A 10,647-nucleotide genomic window follows, 5' to 3' on the forward strand; every position below is an offset into this window, starting at 1 on the left:
ACACACACAGAACAGTCGCACACAGAACAGCAGTGCATAAACACACACTCACAATGAGTCACACCCACTCACACACACCCACTCACCCGCACTGGCACACACACACACACACACACACACACACACACACACACACACACACAGGGAAGCCACGCTCACAGAATAAGCACGTACTCTAACACACACACACACACACACACAGACACACACGCTCACACACACACACACACACACACACACACACACACACACACACACACACACACACACACGCATACACACAAACACATCCATGCACACACACACACAAAACACAGAACAGGCACACGTGCTCTGAAACACAAACACACAAACACACGCACATACACTATTATGCTGTGGCATGATGACGATAGTCAGTCCTATAAAAAGAAGACAGAACAGGATGAAAGATACATGAGTGAATAACAGAAACATTGGCCAGGGAGCGCCTCCATGCACAGGAGAAAAAATAACACGTCATTAATCATTTTTGATGTGTCTATTTATCCCACCCCCTGACATGATAACATATGACACCTATTTTGGGAAATTAAACATGAAGATCCTTCTAATGAGCAAATGTTTAATTACTTAAATCTTTGAGTACATTTTCCTCAATGAAAGAAATGCAATGTGTAGGACCTTGGTTTTATATTTAGTCTTCCACGGGTTCATGGTTTTCGTCTGCATGGTGAAATTAATATCACAGCAGTTGACATGGTACACATCCCATGAGAACGCCCCCCCCCCCCCCTTAATAAAAATAAGAAAAGAAATAGACAGTTGACAAAACATTGCTAACCAACAGTATGAAATAACAAAAGCGAGCTCACCGTTGGGCCAATTAAAACACCACTTTAAAATCTATACATTCACAACAATTAGCTCTTATATGTTTAGGTTTGCGAACCACGCAGCGGTGCGCAGCCAGAATGTCAAACGTTCGCCCCCCCACCCCTCTGTCAATAGTGCAGCTGGGTCGTCTCTGTGCGGCGGCTATTTAAAGCGCTTGTTTTGATTTCCACACATGAAATACCACTCCGTCTTTAAAACCCCCAGGGGGGCTTTTCCTTCCATGACCTTTCCCTGTCAATCAATAAAACGATCCCCACTTTGATCAAACTGCCTATATAGGACGTATATATTTATATATATATCCACGTCCAGCGGTAGGGGTTGTCGATGGCTCGGTCTCTGGCCATTCCGTTACGTCCAAATAATTGATCTTTTAAATGGTGCATAGCGGTGTGGAATAGTTTTGACAGGCTATTATGATGAAGCATAACATAATGAGTTACTGTCGTGTCTGACGTTTTCTCCAAGCGAGCTCGCCGTTAAAGGGATCACAGAGTCCAGCAAGAGATCCATCACTGACACCATGTTCACCCACCGAATGAATTGCACCTGATACCACTCTCTTTAATCCATATATATATATGGATATATATATATATATATATATATATATTTGCAGTATACGTGATTAAGATCCACAGACATTAATGGTGGCTATCCAAGGTCGCTTACGTCATGTCTGTGCACTGTGGCCCTCTCCTCACTCACTCTCACACACACACACACACACACACACACACACACACACACACACACACAAACAAACGCACGCACACACACACACCGCACACACACACAAACACACACACGCCCACACACACAGGCCCACCCTCACATACACGTATGCATGCACATACGCATGCACACACACACACACACACACACACACACACACACACACACACACACACACACACACACACACACACACACACACACAAACAAACACACGGTCACCAGCTTTTGCAGACACCACACATTGATTGGGTCAATCTATGGCTGTCTACTGTGGCAGTTCACTGTGACACACCAAAGGCAAAAGCAATCCATTCATCCATCTATCCATCCAGCCATCTTTCCATCCATCCTTATCGTAGCTCTAACCCGCCTGCTGTACTAGGATCATTGCCTCAGTGTTCTCTAGTGGTCCTTCACTTTGTGGTGGAGTCCTGCAGTCCAGTGATGTATGTTCAGACATACACCTTCGTATTAGAATAGTGCTCCTGCTTCCAGTCCAGGACTCTATAGAGCAGTGGTTCTCAGTGCAGACCAGGACTCTATAGAGCAGTGGTTCTCAGTGCAGACCAGGACTCTATAGAGGAGTGGTCCTGTGTGGGACCAGGGTTCTACTTTAAGAGAGGTGACACTTGAAACTGGACTCTATCGATCGCAGCTGAACGGTGCTTCAGAGCCAGCCTCTGGCCATGTGACGCATCACAAACTGCAGGTTCAGCAGATCAGGTCGGCCTCTGAGATATCTTGTGGACACCAATGTTAGATTTGTTCAATGCGGTTCGGAATACATTTCATTACAGTATAATTCAGTAAAATACGATACAGGGAAATATAGCACAGTTAAGTAGGGAACAATACAATAGAATAAAGTACAACACAGTATAAATACAATGCACTACAGTACCATAGAGTACAGTTCAGATACAGTACAATACAGTACAGCACAATACAATAGAGTAAAGTTTACATACAGTTAAAAACAATACAGTAAAAAAGAGTGCAGTACAGTAGCGAACAATGCAACAGAGTAAAGTACACACACAGTAAATACAATGCACTGCACAATAGTAGAGTACAGTTTTGTAAAGCACAGTACAATTGAATACAGTATACTACAGAATAGTAGAATACAGTAGAATACAGTAAAGTACAATACAGAGTGAAAAACAAAAGGGTAAAGCAGAGTACAATCAAGGACAATGCAGGTAAAATTGAAGGTGAAACATGCATTGCACTTCTAAAAATATACAAACAGTAGAATGCACAGACAGACAGATGTGTATATAGAGTACAAAGAGTCAGTAATGCAATAAATCGCCATGAGTTCTTTGTTCTCAGTCCCTATGCATGTGGGCACACAGCCATTAGAAATAACCTTGATTTAACCTGACCTCAATCCTACCCTGCCGAAGCCCTACTTGATGGTTTGAGAGATGCGAGCGAGAGATTACAACAGTTCCCTGTGTATGAAGCTCCTTCATGAGCTCATGAGGCAGACAATATGGAGGTCATTATGGATTTCATGGTAGAATGCTTTGGTTTGCCTTGCAATGATTAACGTCTGCATTCATTGGATCGTATCACAGCCAGTTGCATCCCGGGTTCTGAATCCATGGCTCATGTCAACACAATGGAGTCACAATCGCACCTAAGGACACGACGCAAGCTCAACTTCAGCTTGGTCTTTGCGGGTGTGTGTGTTTGTGCGTTTGTGTGTGTGCCACGATTGTGTGTGTGTGTTAGCTCACAAATGTGTATGTGGGTGTGTGTGTGTGTGTTTGTGTGTGTTTGGGTTTATGTGTGTGTGCATGAATGTGTGTGCGTGTTTGTGCGTGCCTGTGTGTGTGTGTGTACGTATGTGTTTGCGTGTGAGCATGGATTTCAGTTTGTTGTACGTTTCGTTTAGGCACGATGTAGAGCGGGAATGTGAAAGAAAAGGCAGATTAAATGGCTGATTAAACTTCAATGTTGGTAATGCCTCCGACCTTGTCCGGGGTGTACCAGGGTCTGGTACATAGTGTGTTTAAACGGCTGTGTCATTGTGAGACTAATCCCTTTAAAAACACTACATTCTTTACAGCATTATCACCGCGGGCCCAAAGGTTGGACTAAACGCAATAAACTGGTATTAGGGAAGTAGCTGCCATTCCTAGCCTAGCAAGGGGTGGGGTCACAGGGGGCAGGGGCGTGGCCAGCCGGGGTATGAGCAGCAGTTTTTGGGGCAGACTCTATAGGGGTCGTTATGGAGTAGTGCTGTAGTTCATATGAACAACAGTGTGTGTGTGTGTGTGTGTGTGTGTGTGTGTGTGTGTGTGTGTGTGTGTGTGTGTGTGTGTGTGTGTGTGTGTGTGTGTGTGTGTGTGTGTGTGTGTGTGTGTGTGTGTGGGTGTGTATGTGTCTGTGTGTATAGATTTCCAGAGAAGAAACTGTGTAGTTTCGGTTTGATGCTTATTAAAGACTTCTCTGAGTGTAGATACCTGCGTAAGAAAAGTACGAGTTCTAAAAAATCTATGAAGATCATCTTGATAAATAGGGAGAATTTAACCTATAACCATCCTCTCAACCTGCCAGCTCCACATTTCCTGTGTTTGTGTGTGTGTGTGTGTGTGTGTGTGTGTGTGTGTGTGTGTGTGTGTGTGTGTGTGTGTGTGTGTGTGTGTGTGCGTGTCCGTGCGTGCGTGCGTTTGTGTTTGTCCGTCTATCTTTGCGTCTCTCTATCGATCTGTTTAATACGTTTCGTATGTTGCTACATGCACTGCAAATAGATGCATGTACAAAACCATCGGCAACGAGAAGCCCTTATCAAGTTACATAAGGACACAGTTTACGTTCATCATGTTACAATATGCCTTGAATATGTTTATAGTAATGCTCATACTGTGAATAATGTGAAGGGTTATGGGTGTGTTGTGACGGTCCTTGTGCGCCATCTAGTGGCAGACCTAACATATTGGCACGGGGTCATTGTCCAGCGTACACCACTGCTTCTCGTCTGCGTTGAATGTGTTCGCGTGAGGCCTATGCAAATACAATGAGTTGACTCTTCGCCTTGGAAGAGTTTCTGCTGGCGTCTCTAGTTCTAGGCTACTAAATGCCACACCATTTACCTGGCTGAGGTTAGACCGACGGGTTAATGACTACACTGGAGTTCTTCCACAAACAAGCGGAGGGCATTTGCATCGCAAAAAATACGTCAACCACTGACATATTTACCATGCATTGTTGAATCTTCCTGTCCAAAATAATCGTGGGTCCTTTAGAAAGCAGGGGGAAAAAACAGCCCCACGAGATTTCATTTTCGGGTCGCAACTACAAATACGAACCAAAATCCACACTCCCTTTTCAGTGGGCTTAACATTCTCCAACGTCCTATTCTCATCTCCTCGGGCGTCGTCCGCCGTCGCCGCCTCGTGCCTCTCCAAACCCGCGTCCCCAGCACTGCGTCTACAGGCCGCAGCTGAAGGGCCTCTCCCCCGTGTGCTTCTGCCCGTGGAGCTTCAGGCTCAGCGCGCCCTTGAACCGCTGGCCGCAGATGGCGCAGCCGTACGGCTTGGCGCCCGTGTGCGAGATCACATGCTTCCGCAGGTTGCTGGGGTTGCGGAACCTCTTGCCGCACTGCTCGCACGGGTACGGCCGCTCGTCCCGGTGCACGCTCATGTGGTAGCGCAGCTTGGCCATGCTGCTCAGCAGCTTGCCGCACAGGTCGCACACCGGCTTCCTGCCGCCCTTCTGCCCCGTGTGCACCCGCGCGTGGTTCTGCAGCGCGCTGGCGTGGCTGCACCGCTTGCCGCACGTCTCGCACACAAAATCCCGCTCGCCCGTGTGCGTCAGCATGTGGTGCTTCAGCCCGCTGCGGTGGCTGCAGCCCTTGCCGCACACCTCGCACACAAACTCTGCCGCCGCCGCCGTTGTGTGCTTCCGCCGCGGGTGCTCCTGCAGCGCGCCCGCGTCGCTGCAGCCCAGGCCCAGCTGAATGCAGCACGCCTCCATGGCCACCTCCTGGCCCTCCGCCTCCCCGCCCCGCCGCCCCAGCAGGTGGGCCACCCGATGGGCGCACAGCGACGCCGCCGACAGGTAGCTCTTGCCGCACACCTCGCACACAAAGTCCCGCGGCGCGCCCCCGTGCAGCGCGTCCTCGTGCTCCGTCAGCGCCCGCCCGCTGGCGAAGGGTCCGTCGCCGGGGCAGAGCGCGCAGAGGAAGGCCTTGGCAACCGCCGTGCACGCGTGCCTCTGCAGGGAGAGCGCGCCGGCGAAGCGCCCCTCGCAGAAGGCGCACGTGAGCATGTGCGCCGCCAGGACGGCGTGCCGCCGCATGTGCCGGTTGTAGGTGCTCTTGTAGGCGAACTCGGTGTCGCACTCGCCGCACCTGAACAGCTTCTTGGCGTTGCCCGTGTGCCTGGAGGCGTGCGTCTCCAGCCCCTGGGCCCGGGAGAAGCGCTTGCCGCACAGCGAGCAGAGGTGGGGTTTGGAGTGGGTGACAAAGTGCCGCTCGAACCAGCACTTGACGGCGAACGTCTTTCGGCACAGGGGGCACTGGATGGGATCCGGACGGCTCCTCTTGGACTGCTTGCCCCTGGTGGGCTGCGGAGCGTGAGAGGGGGTCGCGGGGTCAGCGGGGAGCGGGTCGTCGCCGACGTCCCCCAGCGTTGCTGTCGCCTCCTCCTCCTCCTCCTCCTCCTCCTCCTCATCCCCTTCCTCGTTGGCGCCGAGTCCCGGGACCCCCGTTGGCGGTGACTTCGCCTGGCTGTGCAGTGACATCACCTGGCTGTGCGGGGACATGTCAGGTAGAGGCTGTGGTGCAGCGATGCCATCCTCTGGTATCACATGATCACCTACGAAGATCAAACCGGTCAATGTTAAGCTTTGTGATTGGCTGACACTCAAAGCTCACAAAATGTGTTTTGTTTAATCGGATCGTTGTTGGGATGCAGTTGTGATGAGGATGGAAAATGTGTAGAGTTTGATTGTGCAACATAAGATATTTTGGTTAATCAGGTTGGATTATCTTCATAATCTACAATTATGAAGATAATCCAATTTCAACCCCTTGAAGATGAGGATGAGGTCGGATTATATTCATAATCTACAGATTGGTCAATTATGGTGGGTTTTAATCCATTGAGAGTACAATTGTTAACATGAAATATTGAAAGGTAGTTAATTTTAGAGCTCTATAAATCGTTATAGAGACAAGTCTGCTACCCCACCTTGGTCAACATCTTTGTGTCTTTGTGCCAAATCTGAGTCAGCTCTCTTTTTTCTCACACGGCCAGACGTTCTTCTGAATGGCAATTCTGGGATATAAAATATTGCAAAGATTTACAACTGCAATAAAGAATCAGAACAAGGTCAATTAAGATGACAGATTAATTAATTTGATTAAGTAGATAAACAAAGGAAATGCTGGCTTTCGATTTCCCATGAGGGGATCAGACCCTGTGTGACATTTGATGTTTAATTAAAGTTGGATTTGACCAGCATGCCTATGCAGCACTTGAAGGACTTACGCTTTGTGGGGCCACCAGCTGTCTTAGATTTGGCTCTCCTGGTTGGAGTCTTCTTTTCGAGAAGACCATCTTCTGCCAGGGACATTCTTAACATTGCTGCTATTTTCTCCACTGCTTCTTTGGTCCATGTTTCCATGAGGGATGCAAATTTTCTCTTAATAATAGATTGAAATTGTATGAAAGCATTAGAAACTATCAGGATGCCAGCCAATCAATTTAATGTACTTTCAAAAGCTTTATTTTAAAGACGTCTCATTTATTTAGAACCATGTTAATATTTGGTGTATGGAGCGTGGTTTTACTGTGCAGGGTGCGATCTTAAATATATATTTAAATATGTGTGTATTAATTTGAAAAATGTATTAATTTGACCAGGTTTAGCGATTCATGGAAGCTTGTGGCTTGTTCATCCAAATGCATTACTGAATTTTGTGATTGCAATACTCGAACATTTTGAGAGGTAGGTCAACTGTCAAATCATATATTAACGTAAAACTAGCAGCGGTTGTCCGGTGCAGACAAAAATAATAGTTTTTCCATTTTTCAAATTGTCACAAGTAGCAATTACAACACAGCAATTCCTCCATGCAGGAGTAATGGAAGGTTATTGGTAGTAATGGTGTTTATCATTTTATTATTAAGTTGAAATTATCATTATGGGGAGAAGTATTTAATAAGCCACCACGTTTCTCATGCGTGAAGTGGAAAAAAGTTTTGATTAACCTAGGTTAAGGTATATGTACTACTTATATAGAACTGTACATTATTACGGAGGAATCACAAAATGAAGGCGTGTCGCCGACCAAACTTCCCATGATGGATTATGCTGTGCCAGCCCTTTAGTAAACACATATAACGTTATACGAAGCTAACTCTATCTCTAGCTCTCTCGAGGTATGCCACTACCGTCAAGGGATTGATGAACTGCGTCCCTTCCTCCGCAATTCCGTTCTCGGCTTTAATAACAATCATATTATGTGAAGTTGGACTTGAACAACGTTGCGAGGTCATTGACGCACACTCGTCCAGAAGTCGGCTCAGCTCCGACACCGCCGCTTCTACTACAGCCGCCATAACACTAGACATTTGTGTCTGGAAGATTACGTGACTAAACATCTCACTAAATTTAACATTCACAAATGGCAACAAAATCCAGAGGCTACTACCCCTGTTGTATTATTGTCAACAAAGTCTACAAAGAGTGGCCAGTTCCATGGCAGGAGCGTTGAACTTTGTTCTTCCGTTGTCTGCTTCTTCTTCTAGGGATCAATGACACGGTACGGCCAGTACTGCCCTCCATAGGACCACGGGTGAAACACACCCGAATAGCTCCCATGTCAACCAGAGGCCCCTTTCAAACGCGGGCGTATGTTCTTATGTGATGCAATAAAACATATTGTGAATAGATTTGATTCATCATAAATATAACTATTATCGATTATTGAGTATATCGGGTACAATGAGGGGAGTACCCATATTATTAACACTCCTTGTTCAGCAGTGAACTGCAGCTCAGCACCTGGGCAACTAATGTACGCAGACAAACAGACAAAGACACACACATGCACACAGATGCACACCGACACACTCAGTTCATTATTATTGATCCGAATCACCTTAGAAAAGACATACTATACAATAAGATTATGTAAGGTTGTTAATTAGACAGGCCACCATGTGGCGCTGTTTACCGCGATTTTAATGTTATGTCCCTTGTGCGCCACCGTAGTTCACGTGTGCGCGCCAACGTAGTTCGTGTGGGTGCCATCTTGTTTCGTGTTTGACCCTCATGGATACAAGGTGAGCAAGTTATCTTGCACAATCTATATTTTTAATATAAGTTAAAACCACCCATCCGTTCAGTTTGTTTGGTCAATATGTTGCATATATTACAATATGTTCGTTTACCTGTTGAGTGTTATATGTGATGTGTGTGTTTGCGTCTTATATGATCTCGTACGATATGATTTTGTCTACTGTTTAATTTAATGTTTTTGTCTTTTATTTGAAAGAGAATGTTTCTTAAATTATATAGTTTATAGTTATATGTATTTATTTTTACATTTTGTTGGGTCAAAGAGTTTTTTCTAATTCTTGTTTCGTGTTTGACCCTCATGGATACAAGATACAAGGCTATATTGAAGACTTTCCACTGTTGGGGAATAAATTGCCAAGCGTCTCCCACAATCCCGAACAACTGTGTCCCGTGGTCCTTCTCTACCCATCACACCAAACAACCAAACACAACGCAGAGTCCAGGGTCATAGAGAGACAGCAGGACATTTGGGTTACAGTTACATTAATAAACCATTAATAAACTGTGAGTTAATAAGTATTAACAAACAGTTAACGATAAGGGACTGGGAGTGATTAGAAAAGTATTCTACCCTCTATAGATGTTGAATTGATAGATAGGAGGGTTTCAATCATGTGATCAAAAGTTCTGTGAAAAAGTTAAAGCAGCCATCTTTGTATCTCTTGACCAGACATTCAGATAGAATCACCAAGCAATCAGTTCTTATTATAATGGTGAAAAAGCACCAAAATGGCTGCTGGGATTGAGCTGTACATCATGGCTGCAATCAGAAAGCGCAAAATTGTAATATATGAGTTGGCACTCATATAATACGTGTTTCATTGAACATGCTGCTTCTACATGAAGCCAAATGTATGTATTCAAAATACAGCCCACCAAACTCCTCTGTGCCTGGGATGCATATAGCTTCTGCGGCTCCCCCTGTGATGGACTGTCAGCATCGCTCCATACAGATGCCCTGGTACTCTCTTTACCCCCTGATTGTTCCTTTAAGGTTCATCCAAGCTGCTCCAAGCAGAACTTCCAGCCCATAATGAGACACACAATGTTCCCTGGCTCCGTCTCTGCATTCCGCTATGCTTGTTGTTGTTACCGGACCGAACTCGGATGGAAATAAAAATACAGAAAATGCGAAGAGACAACCCATTCTATTTGATGACAGCAATAAGAAACAATGGAGCCAGATCCCACAATCACACATACACCCACACACAATCAAACGCACAGACACGCACGCAGACATGCACACACAACCACACACATGAACACACAAACACAAACACACCCACACATACACACACACACACTTGACTGCTGCTACAGGTCTCATATAGCCTATAACATTTCTGGATTTCGGAAAGGAATTTCAACTAGTGAAAGATATCTTACGATAATATGTGACATTCTCTGGTTTACGACTCACCTGAACAGGAAGAAAATGTCCTGCTGTTGTACATGCGCAGATCAGGTTCCCCCTAGCTAGCAGATTAAAAAACAATTGCATATTGTTAACAATGACCATTAGCCATATTCCCAATAGGTTCAAAACAGTGAGTTCATCATGGTATCATGGCAGTAAACTCTAAATCATGGCCCTTAAAAAAACTGTGCACCAGTCAAATACTACAATAACTGTAATGGGAGCCACCACACACACACAAACACACACACACATTTGAGGATCCCTCTGCTTTTAATCATATTATTGTACGC

The 10,647-nt window shown here is 45.7% G+C and overlaps 1 protein-coding gene across 1 annotated transcript; it reads right to left on the bottom strand.

Annotated features, from left to right (window-relative positions):
* Window positions 1-5,055: 5,055 nt before the first annotated feature.
* Window positions 5,056-7,962, bottom strand: LOC307075181 (uncharacterized protein; the record flags this gene model as incomplete). Its single annotated transcript, XM_079735685.1, has 3 exons — window positions 7,119-7,962; window positions 6,819-6,905; window positions 5,056-6,443 (listed from the first exon to the last, which is right to left on the bottom strand). The coding sequence occupies exons 1-3, from the start codon at window positions 7,252-7,254 to the stop codon at window positions 5,056-5,058; spliced, it is 1,611 nt and encodes a 536-aa protein (XP_079591811.1). The 5' UTR covers window positions 7,255-7,962.
* Between the last annotated feature and the right edge of the window lie 2,685 nt (window positions 7,963-10,647).

The sequence above is a fragment of the Pollachius pollachius genome, assembly GCF_949987615.1.
Source record: "Pollachius pollachius genome assembly, chromosome: 4".
Taxonomy (NCBI): domain Eukaryota; kingdom Metazoa; phylum Chordata; class Actinopteri; order Gadiformes; family Gadidae; genus Pollachius; species Pollachius pollachius.